The sequence below is a fragment of the Mytilus galloprovincialis genome, chromosome 2 (genome assembly GCF_965363235.1).
Source record: "Mytilus galloprovincialis chromosome 2, xbMytGall1.hap1.1, whole genome shotgun sequence".
Lineage (NCBI taxonomy): Eukaryota > Metazoa > Mollusca > Bivalvia > Mytilida > Mytilidae > Mytilus > Mytilus galloprovincialis.
The window spans coordinates 18910694-18934392 of NC_134839.1; the positions used below are offsets into that span (position 1 = coordinate 18910694).

At 30.9% G+C, this 23699-nt stretch overlaps 2 protein-coding genes across 6 annotated transcripts in view; one reads left to right on the forward strand and one right to left on the reverse strand.

The window, feature by feature from the left end:
• LOC143063048 (E3 ubiquitin-protein ligase LRSAM1-like) overlaps positions 1–6229 on the forward strand; it is a 52059-nt gene extending 45830 nt beyond the window's left edge. The window contains exons 21-23 of the mRNA XM_076234965.1: positions 1575–1706; positions 2210–2491; positions 3703–6229. Of these exons, the coding sequence (XP_076091080.1) occupies positions 1575–1706; positions 2210–2491; positions 3703–3831 (543 nt within the window). The 3' untranslated portion in view covers positions 3832–6229. The remainder of the gene's footprint in view (positions 1–1574; positions 1707–2209; positions 2492–3702) is intronic.
• Positions 6230–12921: 6692 nt separating this feature from the next.
• The window catches only part of LOC143063050 (kynurenine aminotransferase-like), a 28340-nt gene continuing 17562 nt past the window's right edge, over positions 12922–23699 (reverse strand). For all 5 annotated transcript variants that reach the window (XM_076234971.1, XM_076234968.1, XM_076234969.1 and 2 more), the window contains 6 exons: positions 22038–22158; positions 20633–20799; positions 19748–19937; positions 19019–19092; positions 17152–17238; positions 12922–13995 (listed from right to left, as the gene is read on the reverse strand). In XM_076234971.1, the coding sequence (XP_076091086.1) occupies positions 13930–13995; positions 17152–17238; positions 19019–19092; positions 19748–19937; positions 20633–20799; positions 22038–22158 (705 nt within the window). In that variant the 3' untranslated portion in view covers positions 12922–13929. The remainder of the gene's footprint in view (positions 13996–17151; positions 17239–19018; positions 19093–19747; positions 19938–20632; positions 20800–22037; positions 22159–23699) is intronic.

The following is a 23699-nucleotide window of genomic DNA, read 5'->3' on the forward strand; positions in this document are numbered from 1 at the left end:
AATTTTGTCATTATATATTCTTGATCGTCTGTGTGTATAAAATCTTTCGTTTAGGAATACCAAAAAAAGGGGATGGTCATATTTATGTATATTGCTATCTAACATCAGTACTAATCCAGTGACAAATCTCATTTTGAAGAAAAGAGCAATAAAACTCCCATAACAAATCGGTGTCCTACTTTACTTTCAGAAAGTTTTTATAACCATTGGTGTCCTCTTTGTTCAGCTTCTGTAAATCTCTCATACTTTTGATTTTGCCATTTCATTAGGGACTTTCCGTTTTAGATTTTCCTCGGAGTTCAGTATTTTTGTGATTACTATTTATACTGCTCACACAGTGGTCGCCTTGTCGGCCACTGCATCATCTAGATTTTTTGTCACCCTTTGCTGTCTACCCCTTTATGTTTGCTTTGGACGCTCTCTTCAAGCTCCGTCACAGCTATTAACCTGTCTATCTGACCTCTAACCACCTTGCCAAACAATCCAACTGCTTTATTTCCATGTAGATATTTCAAATGTATAATTTTACTCTGTGAACCACTGAATCTAACCAAATAAACTGGGAACGTGTCCATTGGACACAGGTAATGCCCCAGCTTGCATATAAAGTTACAAAGAGTCATTACCAAAGAACAGTAAAAGTGGCGACACTAAATTCACATTTGATCTGTATTTTATGTTAATGCCTTCCATTAAATTTGGTTGAGACAAAATAAGATTAGAGAACGGAAACTAATTGTTGGGATGTACATATATGCACATTGGGACGGACAAGGGTAACACTTAATGCCTTCTCCCCTGTAGCTGCTGTTACAAAAAAATCAGATGCTTTTATGCTGAAATTGTACAAATCCGACCAATGCTCGACTATCCCTACGACCCCTTTACGATCAAGTCGATCTGGACTGGCTGAGATCAGGCCTGGTCGTGTAAAAATCGTATAGAGATCGTGAATTGGTCGGAATTATCGAATATGTATTCAATTAGTGGTCAGGATTGAGTCGTGATGGAGTCGTTAAGGAGTCGTCAATGGTCGGGTTATGGTCGTGTACAGTCGGGTAGAAGTCATAAACAGACACAATCAAGAATTTGGTCATACTTGGTCGTGGAAATTTGGACAATTGGGATCATCGAGTTGATCTGATCGGTAGTGTGAACCTAGCTTTAATAATGTAGTATACAAGCAGGGGCATCATTTGTGTCCATGGGGACATATTCTACATTTATTTCTATAAAAATATGTAAGGCTTTAGAAATTTTTGTTTTTAAAATCCTAATATATCAAAATATCAAGTTTGTAAATATATATACTGTGGATTCATTATTATTCATTGGATACCAATTTTCGTGGATTTTTTGAACCACAATTTCTAATGTTTATATAAAAAAGAAGATGTGGTACAAACTCATTACAAATTTTCTATTGGAATGTATGCAAACTTTGGCAAAACCATGAAATCAAATATCTTTGAAAATGCAACTTTTTCCCAATCCACAAAAATTGGTATCCAGGAAAAATAACTGAATCCCCAGTATATAGAGATATTAAACAATATGCTGTTTTATATTTGCAGGAAAGGCAGTTAGCTACAGATGTTGTGACTATATTAGAGGATTCAAGGGCAGGAGAATATATTCCTGTGTTTACACGACATAGAATGACTCCAGAAACTATTCTAGATATAACTGATGATGAGCTTAAACAGGTAAGCATATATCAAAATGTCATAATTTTGTGCAACTGTCATACAAGTGAGAGGTTAAGCTAGCTATAAAACCAGGTTTAATCCACCATCTTCTACATAAGAAAATTCCTTTACCAAGTCAGGAATATGACAGTTGTTATCTATTCGTTTGATGTGTTTGAGCTTTTGATTTTGCCATAAGATTAGGGACTTTCCCTTTTGAATTTTACTCAGAGTTCTTTGTTTTTGTTATTTTAATGTTTATATAGAAAGTAAGGAGGAAAAAAACCATTTAGACGTCTTGATTTTCTTTATTGTTGTGTTGCTGTCTTATACTGTACATCTTCTATCATTCATATTAATTTGACAGATAAAAACAGGCAAACAGGAACAAAAAAAACCAACATTTCAAATATTTAAAAGACTTGATTATTTAAAACTACTATTGCATGCCTCTTCTTTATACATTTTAAAGGGTATTAACTCCCTACTGCATTCAGACTTCAGAACATTTTTTTTTACAGATTGGAGTTCATGAACTTGGTTTAAGAAAAGCTATTTTGAAGAATATAAGCAAATACAGAGGTCAACGAAAATTGGGTAGTGGAAAAGAAAGTGCAGCTAATCTAATTAACAAAGAAAAGGAAGCCATGTTGGCTGAAAAGGGAGAGCACCCTCAACCGACAGCTCCACCTACACCTACAGATGAGACAGCTCAACCGTTTTTCAGGCGTTCAACATCAAGACAAGCATCTATATTAGCCAGGGGAGTCAACTCAGAATGTGTTGTATGCATGGATAACCAGGTAATCATTTTAGTGCTTTTAGTTCTTAATGTATTAAAAATTGTCATTTTTTATGACCCTGACCCTGAAATTAGTTACCATTCTCTAACTTTAATTTACCTCAACCAAATGTTATGAAACTTATACACAATGCTTATTTAAAGATTTATTTGATAATGAAGCATAAAGTATTTCATTCTGTATTTCAATAGAAAGGATAAAAATGATTGATGAATACATTTAGTTCACGTTCAAGTTAACATGTAGGATTGCATATTTTCACTTTAATTGAAAGAATTCAATTTATTATGATTTTATTTGTCTGCCATTAAATTTATAATATCTCATGTATTGATGAAAAAAGTTAAATGAGTTTGATGTCAATAGGTCCAAGGTCAAGGTAAAGGCAGCTTTTGATATGCTGAAACTTGGCAATTTTTTGGTTTCTGGATGTTATCTTTTGAATCATTTATCCCAATTTTACTAGATTTGGTTGAAGATAATACTCTATGAGATTAAGAACATCCCTATTAATTTTGGGGTCAATAGGTCAAGGTCACAGTAGCTATTGATAGACTTGCATAATGACACCATTGTTTCCAGATGTTATCTTTTGAACCATATGTCAAACTTTTACTTAATACAATTTAATAATTTTGAGGTCACAATGTCAACTGTCAATTTCACAATAGCATTGAATATACGGAAATTGGTTTCTGGATGTTATATTTGGAACTGTTTATCCAGATTTTACCTGATGTAATGTGATAATGCCATGCTATGTAGAATATCTCTATTGAATTTGATGTCAATAGTTTAAAGGTCAAGCTAAGGTCACAGCACCAATTGATAAGACAGATTTATGGGCAAAATATTTGAGTCCCTCAGGTCTTCTATAGCTGAATATACTGTTATAGACTGTGTTGGATAGTTGAACGTAGGCAATCATACAGCATCTCTTTGAAATAATGCTATTGAGAAAAATCCTGTTTAATTCATAAAAGAAAATCAAAATGCGAGTTCAAATTATTGCGATTATAACCCTTTCATATTTTTCGCAATAATAAAAACATCAAATAATTTCTGAATTTACGGTAATTTAAACTTATTATTTTCCTAACTCAAAAAATTGAAAACTTATAGTTTAAAAAAGCTTATTCCTAAATAGATAAACTTTTTCTCAACTTTATTTGAAAATATCTTGAACCTAATTTGATCTGTTTTATTTTCAGTCTGATGTCATATTCTTGAAGTGTGGCCATGTGTGTACTTGTCAGAAATGCTCAGAACCACTTAATCAATGTCCGCTGTGCCGTGGAGAAATTGTTAGCAGAATTAAACTGTTGTCCAATCCAAGATAGAACTGTAAAATGCATGGTAGTGCTTGAATTATAACTCAGTCCATATTGGACAGATTTATATCTAAGTATTGAAATGTTATTTTTTTCTCCATGTGATTATCTAGGTTGTCTTGATTTTACAAAGGAAGAACTTGTTCAAAGTTTGTATGTTACAGATAAGTTTTATTTTATTTTGTCTTTTACATTAAAGAATCTAGCAAAAATATGATATGAGCTGCGTGGGATAGAAATAGACCTTATGCAAGTGCACATCTACATGTATTACTTGATTTATTTCACTTGACTGGGTGGAGTTTAACCGGTTCGCTTATTCATGACCAGTCCATCTATAAACAGGTGTTTCGGGATAAACTCATCAATGAAGTGTCCAGTTATTCGTCCAATATCATACACTCAGTTCATTTGGATACTGATAGGTGATTAGAAATCAAGTATAATTATAATGGCCATCATCCTTATCACACACATCTTCAAATAGACTGTCCTAATGCAAATTAAAACGTAAGCTCCGCCCGATCAGTTGAAATAACATTGGTAATACATGTTTACAACTGATATTAGTTTTAGAAACATTAAACATATTCAAATACAAAAATAAAAGTTTTAGAAACATTAAACTTGTTCAAATACAAAAATAAAAGTTTTAGAAACATTAAACATGTTCAAATACAAAAATAAAAGTTTTAGAAACATTAAACATGTTCAAATACAAAAATAAAAGTTTTAGAAACATTAAACATGTTCAAATACAAAAATAAAAAGTTTTAGAAACATTAAACATGTTCAAATACAAAAATAAAAGTTTTAGAAACATTAAACATGTTCAAATACAAAAATAAAAGATGAATTTTGGTGTGTTTTATAGGGTTCCTATAACATCTCAATTTTCATACAGATACACACTTTTGATAGAGATTTTATTCTAAAAATCTTAAGCTGAAATAGAATAATAGATATATTGATATTCACTTGAATAAGGTCGATTTCTATCAGACAGAGTCAGTATATTAAAACATTATTTGTTAGGTTCTAATTTCATCCTTTTCTCTGCAAAATCAAGACAAAGTTATAAATGTTGTGATAATCAGTTTTCAGTCTATAGTTATAAATAAATCATTGACTGTGAATACATCTATTTTAATGGGTTCAAATTGTTTGGGATCCTTGAACAAATTGTATAGTCATGGATTCATGATTTCGTTGATTTCACAGATTCTATGTCGACGCCAACAGGAATTTGTTAGTTCTTTACCCATGAAATCAACAAATGTAAATATCCGACAAATAACAATCAATTTCTAGTGTACATTGTTGTGAAGTTTATTTCATGTTTATGTCTGTATTTATAAATATATTACAATTTTAATGATCTTGTACTGAAAATTATCATCCGTTGTTTGTATTTTTTTTACACTTAATACTAAATGTTAAATGAAGCTTTATGTGCAGTTATTTTGTATATTTACAAATATTACAAAAAATATTACTTATGTTCTTATAAATTATCTTAAGTAGTATGGAAAGTTTTTATAAGAATTAGGACTGTAATTTTAGAACTTGTGCTCTGGCCAAAAGTTAAACCTTGTACTGTGTTGTCTGTTTTGTTGAGACTTTCGTTTTTTCTGCTCTGAAATGTTTTATGTTTTTGGTCTAATCAATGCCTGTTATTGATATAAAATTGCTTAAGCCAAATGAGCCATATTAATACCAACAATGAGAATATTTTTTTAAGAGTTCACCAATGCCTTTAACAAATGTTTGCACTGGTAACATTCTATTATGCTTTTGAATTTCAACCATTGAAAAAAATATTTTGATCACATATTTCCACTTCCATTTGTACAATCAAATGTTATAACATAATTTTATTCAAGAATTTTCAGTTGTCTGCAATTGTGAGAGATAAATTGTTATCTGAAGGAATAGAAATCATAAAATTAGGAAAAATTTGACATCACGTACCGAGAGTAATTTTTTTGCATAATGGGTACATGATAATGTCTAAGGTTATAAATTATGGCCAGTAATTTGGTTAATAGATTATTTCTTGCAAATGATGACAACAGCATATTTTAAAAATTCATATCTTTAAGAGTGAAATTTGTCTCTGTCATACATTTTTGTGAGGATTTAGTGTACATTATATAGAAGTTAAACTGTAGAAATGTTGATAGTGCTATCATGTTTCTTTAGATGAAAACTGTTATTACCTCTACATTGTTCATATATGTTACTAACTTACTATAATTTCTTTTTTATGATAAATCCTGTATTAGTGGTGCAATGAATAGTTTGTTGTTGTATTAATTTTTAAATAGAAATAATTTAGTTATATGGATGTATCTAGCTATCTGCTCTTTTAATTATATCTATATGAATTAAATCTGTTTATATAATATGTCAGCATCATATATTTATTGGTTCTTTTTCAGCTGACTGAAACCCGTATGTTTTTACTCAGTATATTAATATTGTCCCACATACACCAACTCCACATATATTGCATTTTTATACGACCGCAAGTTTTGAAAAAATTTTCGTCGTATATTGCTATCACGTTGGCGTCGGCGTCGTCGTCGTCGTCGTCATCGTCCGGCGTCCGAATACTTTTAGTTTTCGCACTCTAACTTTAGTAAAAGTGAATGGAAATCTATGAAATTTTAACACAAGGTTTATGACCACAAAAGGAAGGTTGGTATTGATTTTGGGAGTTTTGGTCCCAACATTTTAGGAATTAGGGGCCAAAAAGGGCCCAAATAAGCATTTTCTTGGTTTTCGCACTATAACTTTAGTTTAAGTTAATAGAAATCTATGAAATTTAAACACAAGGTTTATGACCATAAAAGAAAGGTTGGGTTTGATTTTGGGAGTTTTGGTCCCAACATAATAAGGGGCCCAAAGGGTCCAAAATTAAACTTTTGTTTGATTTCATCAAAATTGAATAATTGGGGTTCTTTGATATGCTGAATCTAACTGTCATGACTGTGTATGTAGATTCTTAACTTTTGGTCCCGTTTTCAAATTGGTCTACATTAAGGTCCAAAGGGTCCAAAATTAAACTTAGTTTGATTTTGACAAAAAATGAATCAGTTAGGTTCTTTGATATGCTGAATCTAAAAATGTACTTAGATTCTTGATTATTGGCCCAGTTTTCAAGTTGGTCCAAATCGGGGTCCAAAATCAAACTTTGTTTGATTTCATCAAAAATTGAATAAATGGGGTTCTTTGATATACCAAATCTAACTGTGTATGTAGATTCTTCATTTTTGGTCCTGTTTTCAAATTGGTCTACACTAAAGTCCAAAGGGTCCAAAATTAAACTTAGTCTGATTTTAACAAAAATTGAAATCTTGAAGTTCTTTGATATGCTGAATCCAAAAATGTACTTAGATTTTTTATTATGGGCCCAGTTTTCAAGTTGGTCCAAATCAGGATCTAAAATTATTATATTAAGTATTGTGCAATAGCAAGTCTTTTCAATTGCACAGTATTGCGCAATGGCAAGAAATATCTAATTGCACAATATTGTGAAATATCAATTTTTTTTTTAATTAGAGTTATCTTTCTTTGTCCAGAATAGTAAGCAAGAAATATCTAATTGCAAAATATTGTGCAATAGCAAGATTTTTTTTTAATTGGAGTTATCTTTCTTTGTCCAGAATCAACTTAAATCTTTGTTATATACAATATACAATGTATATTCACTTTTTACTACCAACTGATAAATTAAAATAATCTTTACCATTCAGTGATAACAAGCAGTTTTTTTACATCTTAATATTTTATGATGTATTTAAATGAGTAGTTATTGTTGCAAACTCCATTAGAAATTTTAATTGAGATTAGTTTTGGAATAAGGGAAAGGGGGATGTGATTAAAAAAATTGGGTTCAATTTTTCTCATTTGAAATTTCATAAATAAAAAAGAAAATTTCTTCAAACATTTTTTTGAGAGGATTAATATTCAACAGCATAGTGAATTGCTCTAAGAGAAACAAAAATTTTAAGTTCATTAGAACACATTCATTCTGTGTCAGAAACCTATGCTGTGTCAACTATTTAATCACAATCCAAATTTAGAGCTGAATCCAGCTTGAATGTTGTGTCCATACTTGCCCTAACCGTTCAGGGTTCAACCTCTGCGGTCGTATAAAGCTACGCCCTGCGGAGCATCTGGTTATATATTCAGTACAGTTTGATGCAGAATGAAACTAGAGCATGATGACATGAGCATGAAAAAAATGAGAAAACATCCTAAAAACATCATTAAAAAAAAAAAATTATTTTGTTTTCATTCCATTAACCAGCTTTTGGTGATCGTAACTGCATTTGAATGGGAGCATATAGTTGGAATCCCCACCTTTACTCTGGGTTGGGAACACCCCCCACCCACCCCTTTTAAAATGGCTGGATCCGCCCCTGCTATAACCCTTACACTTACATAAGCAATCATTGACTTTGTTGCACATTCAAAACTATAAATATAAAAATAAGATGATATGGTACAATTGCCAATGAGGAATGTATCTCCCTCATGCAAAGCTCTGATTCCTTTCACGGATTTGGCTATACTTTTTGGACCTTTTGGATTATAGCTCTTCATCTTTTATATAAGCTTTGGATTTCAAATATTTTGGCCACGAGCATCACTGAAGAGACATGTATTGTCGAAATGCGCATCTGGTGCAAGAAAATTGGTACCGTTAATTTTATTATTGTGTATATACATTTGTAGATAAATATATATTTATTTTCTAACACTCAAAATTGATAATTAAATTTATTATAAAAATTATATGTATAAAGGAACAATATATCTCTTTTATTTATGTTGTACATTCTGTAACTTTATTTTCAAATTAACTGTCAAACAATTATTTTTAGATTCATGAACTCCAGTAAATTTTGAGTTAAATTATGCTAAGTAAACCTATTCACCTGTGAAATTTTGAAATACAAAAAGAAACACATTTTTGTTGGTTTTGCACAATTTTGAAGGCTTTGCAGTGACTTTTAGGCCATTGATGTCTGTTTACTACCGTAATTGTCTCATAGGCAATCATACCACAGCTGTGTTTTTGGTATCTTGGTAAAATTCAAAGTAATATGATTAGCTGCAAGAAATAAGAATCATTTGTATTGCTTTTGAAGTAAACATCTAAAAGAATATTTTTTGGTCAGATTGTGCTGTTGAGTTGCTGCCTCATTGATAAGAAATTTGAACTTTTAAAATTCACTGAAGTCCATTTTTTGCAAAAGAAGTTGTTTACAATTTTCTTTTAATCAAAGTAGGGCTTCATTTTCATAAAAAAAAAGGTCCAGATTCTCTCATGTTAATTTAAGTTTCAGATATTTTTGTCGAATTTCAATGAAATGTGCATGTTTAAAGCTTTTTAGTTTAGTACAGATATATTTCTAGTCAATCTGTTCAATCATGCATGTGCATGTAAGTAGAAAATTTCATTACAAAAAATACAAATGTTGAATTTTTGTAAGATACCATTGACTTAATCACTATAAATTTACACTAATGTAAATTGTCTCATAGATTTACAACTAGCATGTTTCCTTATTTATCTAACTACATCAAACGAATTTGAAAAATCACCAAATAAGTTTTGCCCATTAGTCAGTAGTCATTTTATTTGAAATTTTATCTTGAGCTGTTTTAAGACTAAATATCAAAATTAATATTGAACAGAAAAAGTAGCTGAACCTAAGATACCTTAGATTTATTCTCATTCTTCTGGAGTAAATTTAGTTTAATCAACTTATCCAGTACAAAATGTAACATAAAGTCCAATTAATGAATTGATTCAGAACAAAACAAATTATTTTTATAAATATATTTAAAACTAAAATGATCCCTGCATCAAATCTTTATGCAACATATTTAGAAAACAATTTAGCTGTGCTTTGATTGACCCCTAGGTAATATATTACAAATGAACTCAAGAGACTTATCTTTATTTGTTTATACATGTAGTTGCCCCTTATATTTTACATATGTATTGTCCTTGATCTTATGTTTTATACTGTTCTGAATAAATAACATTATAAAGATTTTAAATCTTGGTACTCTTTTTTATGATATTGTGTTTACTTAATAAGTTATTTATGAACATTAGAAATTATATCATAGTTGTAGCCATCTTAAAAGATTGTGAGATTGATGAAATTAAAACTGGTCTAATTTTTATCTAGCCTACAAAGAATATGGCACTATGTGAGACAAATGGAAGTTAAAATGTAATAGTTGAAGTTCTTTGTATATCTCCAGATTTCAGAAGGTGGAAGACGCTATTACTTAAGGTAGCACAATACAAAGATTTTTTTAATTCCAATCACTAACCTTTGAAATGCTGTAACTTTCTTATGAATGCATAGAAAATAATAAAAGAGGTATATATAGATAGATACAAGATTAATCTTTTAAATGAATGCAACATTTTTATTATGCAATCATTATGTAATCAATTATTATGTAATTAGTGGCAAAATCTGGGTAAGTTCACTTGAATGAATTTAGCTCTATCATCTCTTAAACTATACAAAAAATTTTTATGGGATCTTAATCAACACATCATGGGCTTCAAAAGGGTGTGTCAGATTGTCTCTGTGGTGTTCCATTCTCTCATAAATCTCTAATTAGTGTAAACATCATAACCACATAAAAGAAGATAATTGTTCAATTAGGTGTAAAATTTGTTCTATACATTCTATCCGAAATCTGAGACACCCTTTTGTAGATAATGGCCATAGGAACAACATATAATAAAATCAACCCTCTAGGGATACCTATGCAGAAGCTAATTTCATTTGAAAGTGGAAATTTGGTGAAAAATATTTTAGACACAGTTAACATTATAATTGGTTACATAATAGTTGCATAATACTAACATTGCATTTATTTGAAAGAGTAATCTGTTAGCTATCCAAAACTACCACTTTTATAAATTTTCAAGCATTATTAAGAAAGTTACAGCATTTTAAAACTTGGGAGTTGGAGTTATAAAATCTTTGTATTGTGTTACCTTAAATATCAATTCAAAACAGACTCTGTCCTAAAGGTAATATCCTAGTATCCAGTATTGGAGATTGTGGGTTGAACTCGGCTGGAACAAACCAAAGACTTAAAAATTTGCATTTGCAACTTCTTTGTTCTACACATACCGGTAGCATTTATAAGTTAGAGCATAAACTATAGGGCTCAGTTTCGGAATAATGTGTCAGAGTAGGTTGACATGTCTTCCTAAAGACTGGGATTTTGCAAACTAGAACTTTAAAAATCAAGCTCAGTTTATCGGTCTGATACATAGCATCTTAAAAATATCTCATTATCATGTTGTCATCCTTGCTATAAATATAAATTGCCACAGAACTTTAGGAAATACACCACTAATTCATGGTCCCATTGCTTTCTATGTTAAATTCCTCCATTTCAAGAGGGCACACCTCTTTTTATTTTAAGTTCAAATAAAGTGGCAATCATTACATGTAAAAGCAACACTTTATGGTGTCTTGTACTGAAAAAATCAACATACCTTTAATGACTGGTTCCCGGAACTTCGGATGTACCAAAACAGGTACTTCAGATCTGACAAACAGACAAAATGTACCCTCTTTTTAAAATTTGGTCCAGTTATTTTAATAATTTAAATTAAAAGTCCAAAAGTGTTCTACATTGATCACCAGTCCTTCAGCTTTCATTTGATGCCAAAAATACCTAAATATCTTACATATTTTGAAAGTTACACTCGTGCGTAGATACTATTTTGTGTTAAATATGTACTACTTTCTGGTACGTGCTTTCTGGCTGGGCCCGAATTAGTGGTGTTACACCTTTAAACAGCCATATTTATACATATATCTCATGTTTTATACAGTCTGAAAAAAGATTTACCAAGTACTAAGCAACAGCAGTGTATTGCAGCAAGATATCTTCAATTGAATATAAATTCAAATCATATAACCAATTTTAAGTTCTTAGACTAGTTATTCTGTGTCAGAAACCTATATGTGTAAAATAGTTAATTACAATCTAAATTCAGATAGTTTCAAATTTGAATATATTGTCCATATTTTAAGTTAGAACCTATAAAGGCAACAGTAGTATACCGCTGTTCAAAACTCATAAATCCATGGACAAAAAACAAAATCGGGGTAACAAACTAAAACCGAGGGAAATGCATTAAATATAAGAGGAGAACAACGACACAACACCGAAACGCAACACACACAGAAACGGACCAAGCAATAGACAAAACACCACGAGAATAACAAATATAACATCAAAACCAAATACATGAATTTGGGATAGACAAGTATCGTGCCACGTCTTATCTAAAAAATAAGAGAAAACACAAACGACTCAACGTTAAAATGCAACACACACACAGAAACGAACAATATTATAACAATGGCCATCTTCCTGACTTGGTACAGGACACTTTTAAAGGGGAATAAAAGTGGTGGGTTGAACCTGGTTTTATGACATGCCAAACCTCGCACTTTAATGGCAAAGTTAAATATAACATTGAAATGACAACATAATATTACAGGACTAATATTTTATGACGTTTTCTATAATTTTGATATAATTTGTCCCCAAAGTATTACAACACGTTGTAAAAAATTTATTGAGAAAGCACAGGTGGGATTTTTTTTAATTTTCATTTATTGTCTAAAAGAAATGTACTACAAAATAATTGTCTCAGACCATAAGTGCGCTTCTATCAACCTCCATGGTATAAGGAATAAAACATATGCAAAAAAAAAATGCCTTAAGAATGTACTTGAGGGATTTTGAAAAAAAAATGAAAAATTTAAATTTGACTCTATTAGTCAAAAGTATATTGTTAGTCAAGGGACAAAATATTGTACCCTGCATGGTAGGAAAAAAACCAAGTTGTCAGAAACATCAGACACAAATTCATAAACCTCACCTTAGTACATCCTTAATGTAATAATTTTCATACATGTATGCTCAAGTCAGATTACATGTAGCTGCCTCACAACCATGATGATGCTTATAATTAAAAATAATTAAACTAAATAAATAAAAAACTGGTAAAGAAATAACAACAAAAAAGTTTCTTTTCTATTTATTCTTAATTAAATATAATTAACAGTGATCAACACTGACTGAGAGTTAAATATCAATATTCCAAAAGAGTTGACATTATCCATCCATACTGTCAAACTCACACTCTATAATCAAATAACAAACATTGGTCTCCCATAACAAGACTTTAAAACAAATCTTCAGTGTGAAAAATAAATACAAATAATAGTTTTTTTCAAAAGTAAATGACTAGAAAAGTAGATGGATCTGATAGTACTTCCAATATTAATGTGACTATTTTTGCTTTAATCAATGTTAAAATAATCTACTACATTATCATATCAAAATTCTCTTTTGTAAACTATATCTTTTTTGCTCATTTAACAGCTAGGATTTTTGTCCATCTTATGTACCAAATATTTGAGTGTTTTTTTGGGTTTTTTTTTTCTTACCACGGTATATAGAAAAATATTGTCAATCTTACTCTCATATGGCAGTATGTATCTTCTATCTAACCTACTTAAATCACTACTGGACTCACAATTCAAGATCAAATATGTAAGTTACACAACGGATTAGTCATCAATAAATAGTAACTCCTTGCAAATCTTAAAACTGAAAATAAATTTCTCTTTCACAAATAAGTAATAAATATAGTCATTAAAACAGGACTAGGTTTAAAGTTTAAATCAAATATTAGGTCTTAAAGAATTGAACAAAAATGTAACAATGCTTTGAAAATACATGAAATATAAAGTATAGCAGCAGATCTCACAGAATGATAATGGACAGCTATAAATTGATCTCACAAATGAAAATGGAATGTTCCATTTACGTCCACAAACTCAACTTACACTAAAACACACTTAACAAACACCATAAGATACAAGTTGCCTTTTTTTCATAACAAAGTTGTTCTCAGTAATTCAGTTAAATACCAAAATATAATTTTAATTCATAATCTTTGGTTGTCAAATTATTTTATCCAGTTATCACTATTATAATATTCTATCACTTTCAAAACCAGTCAATGATTTATTTTCCCTGTTCAGCTTTCCATTTCTTGAAAATTTCATCTGCTTTGGCTAGAGTTTCATCTTTCTGTAATGATAAAAACATTTATTTTAATTTAAAATTAACCTTTATTAAAAAAATAAAATAAGATAGTTACACAATAATTTCAGAAATTATTGCATGCATTTATTATTGCTATTTTTTTAGCATGGACAAAATGAATGCAAGATTCATTATTTCGGTTTCAGAAAAGTGTGTAAACAGATATATGTATCGGATGTCCTAACAAGGTTTAGTCTGAATTGTCCATTTCCCCCCTCCAACAACAAGATTAAATGTCAGGATCATAGAACATGCCATTAGAAAGCATATTTGTCCATTTGAATTTAAAAAAATCCAGCAATTTGCATTTGCGTCATTTTGCATTTCACTTGCTTTGATTTAGTCTTTCATTTGCACTGATTGTGTACAGGTAAATTGGAGGTGAAAGTTATTTTTTTTATTTATCATTATAAAACTCGTCTGATAGCCATTTGTACATATGTTCACTGTTGTCTCCTGTTGGGAGGTGAAAGGAGAATTTCGAGCAGGATAAGTCAATTTAAAACAGGGTTGGCAAAGTATAACCCGCCCGGGAAAACCCAGGCGGGAATTCCCGGGTTTTCCCGTGCTGGGCAATACTCCCAGAAATAGGTAATACTGGGTAATACTGGGCAATAAGACTTTTTAAGCTTATTTTAACACAAAATAGTAAAGACTTGTTGTAGTTTCATAGTATTATAGCTAAATATATACATTTTATACAGATAACCATTGAGAGTCATGTTTCTAGAAGATTGAAAATTCAATTTCATTCTTTTCTCCACTACTTCTATGTAGGCAGAATACAAAATTTGAATATTTTAGGATTATTAATACCTTGTTAATTTCCATGTATTGTTTCAACTATCCAAACTTAAAAAAAAAATGCATTTTACAGCAGTGTTTATGTGAATTATGAATTTAAATGTCTATGCAATCATATTGCTAAATAAACACCCTACAGCATCAAGTCATTAACCCTTATAGAAATGAAAAGGCTGAATATTGTTATATAAACATATCAATGTCCTAATCTGAATAATTACTTATTAATTAGTGATGTACATATAAATTTAGCAAAAATAATTTTTCTTACATTTTCTTGTTAATTCTTAATGTAAGATATATACATTTGAAAAATGAATTCTTTGAATTGACCAATCTAGACGAGAGGGTGATTTAATAGACTTTCAGAAGAGAATTATTGATAAAGGCCTTTTCCATTAATATTTGTGTAATGTGTGCCTACATGTTTACTTGTCTCATGGTTGCAAGAATAGTACTTTTTCAAATGTATATACACTTGTATTATCACTCTCAAACAAGTAAACTAATTTATAAATCAAAATGTGTTTATAAATATCTTAAATGTATTGCAATTGAGTTTGATCACTGAATCCTCTTTAAAATTCAGGCAAGTATTTTATATTACCCAGTATTGCCCAGTATTACCCAGTAAAACCCAGTAAAACCCGGGTTTTCCCAGTATTTCCCACTGGGCTGGGCAATACTCATAAAACCCGGGTTTTTGCCAACCCTGATTTAAAAGATAAAAGCATTCTCTGTTTACATCCTCTAAAATCATGGAGTAAAAATTTATTAACAACATTCAAAAGCACAACATTAAAATTATATCCAGATTTTAACAATATATCTTCTAGGTATAGTACATGTACATGTATTAACTCACCCGTGTTAAAATTCAAAGCATATAGGAGAAAAAATAGAATCGGCGCTATTGAAAGAATCAAATAGAATTTAAATCAGTGCAAATGTCATAGGCCCCAAAAAACACTCAATTTAATTATAAAAGAGGGAAGAAAGATACCAAAGGGACAGTCAAACTCATAAATCTGAAACAAACTGACAACGCCATGGTTAAAAATGAAAAAAGACAAACAAACAACAGCACACACGACACAACATAGAAAACTCAAGAATAAACAACACGAACCCCAACCAAAAAACTAGGGGTGATTTAATTATTTTGTGAGCTAATAATTATCACAAATTATCTATCAGATTTAAGAATTATGGAAATATGAAATTCTTCATACAGATTTGCTTCTTGCACTCAAAATGAGAGCTTTTAATGAAAAACATTTCAAAAACTGTCCAATGGTCTTGTCTTTGACATCATACATCATTTTAGATACATAAAAACATTACTGAAAAAATTGTCTTGAAAAAAATGCATATTTTTAATATATGGTTAGTATAGTATTTTCAGCCTCACTTTTTTCAGAATCCATCAGGGTTGGCAAAAACCCGGGTTTTATGAGTATTGCCCAGCCCAGTGGGAAATACTGGGAAAACCCGGGTTTTACTGGGTTTTAGTCGATAATACTGGGCAATACTGGGTAATATAAAATACTGGTCTAAATTTTATAGAGGATTAAGTGATCAAACACAAATGTAATACATTTCAGATACAACATGTACAATATAACTTGTTTAATTTGTCTAGATTGGTCAAACTGTAAATATAAAGCAAAATTTTTTTTTTTTCAAATAAGTATAACTCTTATTAAGAAGTAAGAAAAAAATACATTTAGATAATGTATATGTACTGTCACTAATTAATAAGTAATTATTCAGATTAGAATACAGATTTGTTTATGTAACAATAATCAGTCCTTTCAATTCTATAAATGTTAATGGTATGACCCCTAAGGGTGTTTATTTAGCAATATGAATGTTTAACAATTAAAATAACAATTCACTTAAAAAATGCATTTTTATCAAGTTTGGATTATTGAAACAATACTTGGAAATTATATATAAACCAGGTATCCTTAAATGTGCAAATCTTGTATTCTGCTTACATATATAGAATAAATGAAGAACAGAATGAAATTGAATTTTTCATTCTTCTAGAAATGACTCAATGGTTATCTGTATAAAAAGTATATATTTAGCTGTGATACTATAAAACTACACCAAGTCTTAACTATTATGTGTTAAAATAAGCTTAAAAAATCATATTGCCCAGTAATGCCCAGTATTACCCATTTCTGGGAGTATTGCCCAGCCCGGGAAAACCCGGGTTTTCCAACCCGGGAATTCCCGGGCGGGTAATACTTTGCCAACCCTGGAATCCATATTTGATTTTTTTAAATTTTACAATCTAAGTCAACATTATAGTCAAAACTATGTTCCTACCTTTATAAAACAAAATCTGACAAACTTCTCTCCAAGGTTTTTATGTTCCTGGTTATAGAAAGCTGAGGGTGGTATCACAGATAATCTCTGAAAAAATAACAAGTTCATAATACATCAATTGGCGATAATCTCTCAATCAGTTTAATTGAGGTCTGGAGCTGGCATGTCAGTAACTGCTACATGTAGTAGTCCTTTTTTGATTTATGTATTGTCATTTTGTTTAGTTTCTTTTGTTACCTACTCTAACATGGGACTCGGACTTCTCTTAAACTGAGTTTTACTATGGGTTTTGATGTGTGTTTGTACGGAGTCTTTGACCTTTGTTAGTCTTGTATGATTCTTAATTTTAGTTTCTTGTGTATATTTCGGAGTTTAGTATGATGTCCATTATCACTGAACTAGTAACATATTTGTTTAGGGGCAAGCTGAAGGACTCCTTCGGGGGAGGGAGTTTCTTTGCTGCATTGAAAACCCATTGGTGGCCTTCGGCTGTTGTCTGCTCTATGGTTGGGTTGTTGTCTCTTTGACACATTCCCCATTTCCTTTCTCAATTTTATTGCAGGAGAGGTTTATCCTATAGATATACCTGGTCTTGATTATTTTTCAATTTCATGCCACTAACTTAGTTCTTGGTTTCTTTTTACTTTGATTTATATGTTCCTTAATATATGAAATTTGAACACCAGTCAATAGCTGTTTTTTTCTATATATTAAAGATGTGGTGTGATAGCTAATAAGACAACTCTTCATAACAGACCAAATGACACAAAACTTAACTATAGGTCACCATATGACCTTCAACAATAAGCAAAGCCCATGCCACATAGGACTAAAAGGACCCAAATGGCAAATGTAAAACAATTTAAATGAGAAAACTAACAAATTTTTTTTTCCAGTTTAATGCATTTCCATAAAAAAAACTAGGTTTAAGTAAACATCATTTGTGGATTTAGGGGCATCACCACTTCTGTCTCATGTTGAGCTAGTAGTTTGAAAACTTTGATGCTATATTGCATGAATTATTCAGCAAATTTAATTCTCATAATTGACCATCAGCACTGCTGTTATTATGATCAAGAACCTACAGAACAAGCATTATTTCTGGTTTATCCTGCACAATGACAACCACTAAGATGTTTGATGAATGTAATGGTGCGCATAAATGACGAGTCTGGTGAAGGACAAACACCAAAGTGGTCTATTTATACATTTGATGTTTTTTTTTGTGCATCAAATTTTCTCTTCTTACCAACAGCCTTTAAAATCATGATCTTACCAATCTGTCAACAGTAACAATCTATTAAATGCCAATTTAATCTAATTTAGAAAAATAGGAAATTTTATCACACTGAATAGTGTGGATTAAGGAAAACTTACATGTTCTTGGATATTTCATTTGATGGTTTTACCAAAGTCTATTCACAAGCCTATAGATATTTTGTTAGTCATTGAACATTTAAATTCGTGGTTTCCCTGTAACCACAAAAACTGGTATTGAACGAATTATAATGAATCCACAGTATACAACTTATTCTGTTAAGTTTCAATTCATAATACCAAATACTTAACAAGAATGTGTCTATAGTACACAGATGCCCCAATCACACTATCATTTTCTATGTTCAGTGGACTGTGAAATTGGGGTAAAAACTCTAATTTGGCATTAAAATTAGAAATATCACATCATTAGGAACATGCGTACTAAGTTTCAAGTTGATATGACTAACTTTATCAAAGACTGCCTTGATAAAAAACTTACCTGAAGTGGGATAGACAGACGAACGAACAGACGTACAACTGGACCAACAGACCAGAAAACATAATGCCCATAAATGGGGCATAAACAAATCATGAGACAGTGACTCACCTTTTCTTTACACAGCCATCGTACAAATTTAAAATCATAAGGATCCTTAGTGCCATCTTCTGGAATATCTACGTCTGTAATAAAGAAAATCAATCTTACATAGTATGTCTATACAATACCATCTTATTATTACAATTAAAGTAAAACTCTCTCTGGCAGATCTGACCTTGGGATAACTTTATATATTCTGTTAAAATCCTTTTTGTAAAAATTCTCTAAATTTTTTTATTGTTTTGGATGTATTTTTTTAATTTACAATATAAACAATAGAAAGATGTGGTTTGATTGCCAATAAAACAACTCTCACTACGGAATTATGCTTTCCAGTAAACTTGTAATGTGTGGCAGTGATTGTTGATTTGATTTGATTTTTTGTGTTTTAATGCTGCTTTTAAGAACAGCTTTTTGGCTATTTTGTGGCGGCCAGTTTTTATTGTTGGAGGAAGCTGGAGTGCCTCAGAGAAAACCCCCAACCTTTGATAGGAAAACTGACAATCCTAGTCAATTAAGATTAGAGTCCAGTGCACCCAAAGGAGCAGGTAGTGATCGTTGAAAGACACACAAACTTTAAAACAATCATGTGGTAGTGTCAAAATGAATTTAGATGGCAAATCATTACATTTCTTTTTAAAATTACATGGATATTTGTCCAAAAAAAGACATGCCTTCAAAACCCAATGGCCTTCCCATTTTTTGTTCTTAAACAGCTCTATATTTAGTAAATCTTACTTAATTTAGAAATATCAGCCATCATGAAATATCCTCCCTCAGGGATAGTGGGTATCATACCAATCTCTACCAATGATTTAGCTAGAGCATCACGTTTAGGTTTCAATTCTAGAGCCAGACTGGTCAGGTAACATTCTTCCTTGTTGTCTTGGACAGATAATTCATACTCCAGTCCTTCTGCTACTGCCTCCTACAAAAGCGTTTTATCATGTAGTTTCCTATAATTAATTTATGATGAGTGTTGAAAATTACCAATACGCCATTTGTGATTCTACTACAATCTGGGTAATATTTTCAAAAGATCTTAATCAAGGAAATTCTACAAATGATGTCTAATGATGTTTACATTGTTTTTGTTTTATAGCATGAACAACAAATCTACCAATAGACCTTTAGATTTTAAGATGGTGAATTAGACCTTTGCATACAATTGAGACACTAGTCTATTCTTGAAAATCTCAAGTTGACCTTTTGCAATTTTTGTTTTTTGTCTCAACGATGTACAACTCAAATATCAAAAAAAATATATATATTTTCGTACATATTTGATTTCTTGGTTTTGTAAAAGTTTTTATACAAGCATATAGAAAAGTTTAACATTGTTGAACACATAATCTTGTGGTTTTATATTTACCTATGAAATCTATGAAAATTGGTACTTACTGAATAATAGTGAATTCACAGTATATGTAGTAACAAAAAGTAAAATCACAAAATTATGGAACTCCGAGGAAAATTCAAAACGGAAAGTCCCTAATCAAATGGCAAAAAACATAAGCTCAAACACATAAAATGAATGGACAACAACTGTCATATTCCTGACTTGGTACAGGCATATTATCTATATTTCAAATTTTATTCCAATATTTGAACTTGATGATCTACCTGTATAGGTGTTGGACAGGTGTATATACAGTTCTGATGTAATATCTGCATGGGTTTAATGAGATGTTCTGGACCAACTCCCCATCCTAACTTCCATCCTGTAGCACTAAAAGTTTTACCAGCACTTCCCAATGTTACTGTTCTCTCCCACATGCCTGGTAAAGAAGCTGAAAATAGATAAGTTATAGCATACTGATTATCCCAATTTAAAATTTAAAGGAAAAGGATTTTGAACCCTTTTTTTCCGAATATGATAGTGTATGAACTTCATACACTATCATATTTGGAAAAAAAGGGTTCAAAATCCTTTTCCTTTAAATAATACTATGAAGGACCTCCTATTATGCCACAAACTCAAGATGGCTTTTCTACCAGTTTATACAAACAAACCAAGTTTGTATTCTTTTGTCTCATATTGTAATTCTTTTCTGTAGTCTCACATTTATTTTTCTCAGTGTAATGTTGTATATTTATTGAGTCTCATAAAGTAGAATATTGTTTCTGTACTTTTAGTATGATGTTGTATTATTTGTATAGTTGTAAGAGTTAGTGTTTTGCCAATACTGCTAAACTATGCCTCTAATGTCAGTGATCAAAACATTCCAGGTCACCAGTGGCAGGCTTACTAAATTTCTAGAGACATAATTTTCATTTACCTTTTCCAAAGATCAAAGTATCAATATGCAAGCCTTCCATTGATAAGATGAAATGTTTAATGATGACATCGGCCTACATTTTAACAGGTGTAATTTTTCAGGTAAAATTTTGTTCTGTTTGTATTAATGAGCAAGTCCTGAAAACCCACACTTACTCCTAATAGAGCAAATGAATTAAAGGCTTGTTAACACTTATTAACACTGGGTTTTTTAACATATATTTGCTATTTTCAAGATATATCTGGGATTTTGGTCTCATGACCATCAAATTATTATCCTTTATTTCTATCTCAATTCATTGCATTTTATTTGACACAATAATTAAATTCAGAACCAAAAGTTTAAGCATAAAATTAGTGATCTGTTAACACTTGCAGAGATATGATAAAGCTAAAATGAGTGAGGTATTTACAGTTAATATTGTTAAAATGTGTTTGGACGTTCTTATTTCATGTTCTACGTTTTCAATTCACTGTGAAATTAATCTTTTTGAAGTTGTTTTTGCCACACATTCCTACTTTTAAGCAGTTAAAATGTTCAAATCAAATTTATACTGTTGATTTATTAATATTCATTCAAAGCCAATTTTTCTTTGATTTCATAGGTATAAGTGAACCCAAATATAAATGTTCAACACGGTACAAATTATCTATAGTCTTGTATGCACAAAATCCTATATCCAAAAAAAGTAAAAATTTTCCTCATGCCAAACAAAAATAAATTAATCAAAATTAGTACTATTATCTTACCTATTTTGATGTGCTTATTTTCATCGTAAATCATCCATTCATAAACTTCATCAGATATACATATACAATCATACTTCTTACACAGACCGGCTATCATTTCCAACTCTTCTTTCTTAAATACCTATAATTAAACGAAATATGGGGTATACAACAGCAACCAAAAATGAAAAAATAAAAAAAAAAAAAAATATTGCCACCTCAGGAAGGTAGACAACTAGTATATATATTTGTTTGGGGGCCAGCTGAAGGACACCTTCGGGTGTGGGAATTTCTCACTGCATTGAACACCTGTTGGTAACCTTCTGCAGTTGTTTGTTCTATGGTCAGGTTGTTGTCTCTTTGACACATTCCCCATTTCCATTCTAAATTTTATTTCTATCAAAATATATGATTTAAATATTCTGCAATTTCAACAATCTAACTAAAGATATCTTGTCCAATCAACACTTGGTTTGGAAGGACCTTTTAGAATCTGTATACCCCAATACCCAGTGATCAGGAAGGTCGTGTGCCCTGCGCCTATAGCCCATATTGACAACAAATGGCGCATACAGTGACAAATGTAAGCACCCATGTGGCGCACCATATTTTTCACTTCGTTTCAAAACGCTTAGATATCGTCAAATGGATTTCCGATCGTGTTCCGTGCTGCAATGTGTGTGTACACAACTGTGTAATGTTCCTCCAATTATAGGAGCACCTATATATTTTTGGGATGTCTCTGGTGTTTCCCTTAGATAATAGAGCCATGCCGTTTTTAATGTCTCGGGAGTTTTCCTATTGTAATAATAGAACCATGTGATCTAACTGATAACCCGAAAAACATAATTAACCATCATTCATGATCTATTTTTTTCATAAACAACTTTAAATTTGTGAAATTTGGCTAGTACAGACGAGATTTAACTCTAATAATAATTTCATTTGGTTTAGCTTGCTTTTATTTCGATTGAAGAACCCTAAAGACTTTTTAGGAATATAGTTTTTGTCTCCAAAAAAGACGCTTAACTGTCCTTGTCATTTTTTGGTCTTTGGCTTGTTTTGACATTTTGTAAACATGACTTCAGCCATTTGTTGTTTTGTTCTATGAATTAATGGTTCTCTATACTGTTATTCTTGTCACCATGATGAAGTTATAATAATACAAGAAGTGCAGAGGACCAAATGTCTGAAATGTCCTCTGATACGGAACGTCTAAAATAAGTATGGTATTGACGAAGACCCAAATTTAATGTACAAAAAAAAACAACATGAACATAAACAAGGCAATAGTACCAGTTTAAACATTGTAAATAAATTTAATGGTTAACTAAAATATTGTTGGGGTTGGAAGAAGTTAATGTATATTCATTGAAATTGAAATTACAAAATCACAGGAACAATACCCATGATTTTATTTAAAATAATAAAGGTAAGTACCAACATCTCTTTGCCAAAATATACTGATACATTTATTTTTACAGAAGTCAATTCAAATGGCCCACTCATTTGACAACATGGCCCATGATTTTTTAAAATGGCCCATTAAATTTATTTTTGAGGGGCCCTGGGCCCATAGGGAAAAAACCTTCCAGATCACTGAATACCCAGACTTTACTTCATAACAGAACTTTCCTACTGGAATATTGGCAGTTATAATCATTATAACTTTTCTGATACTTT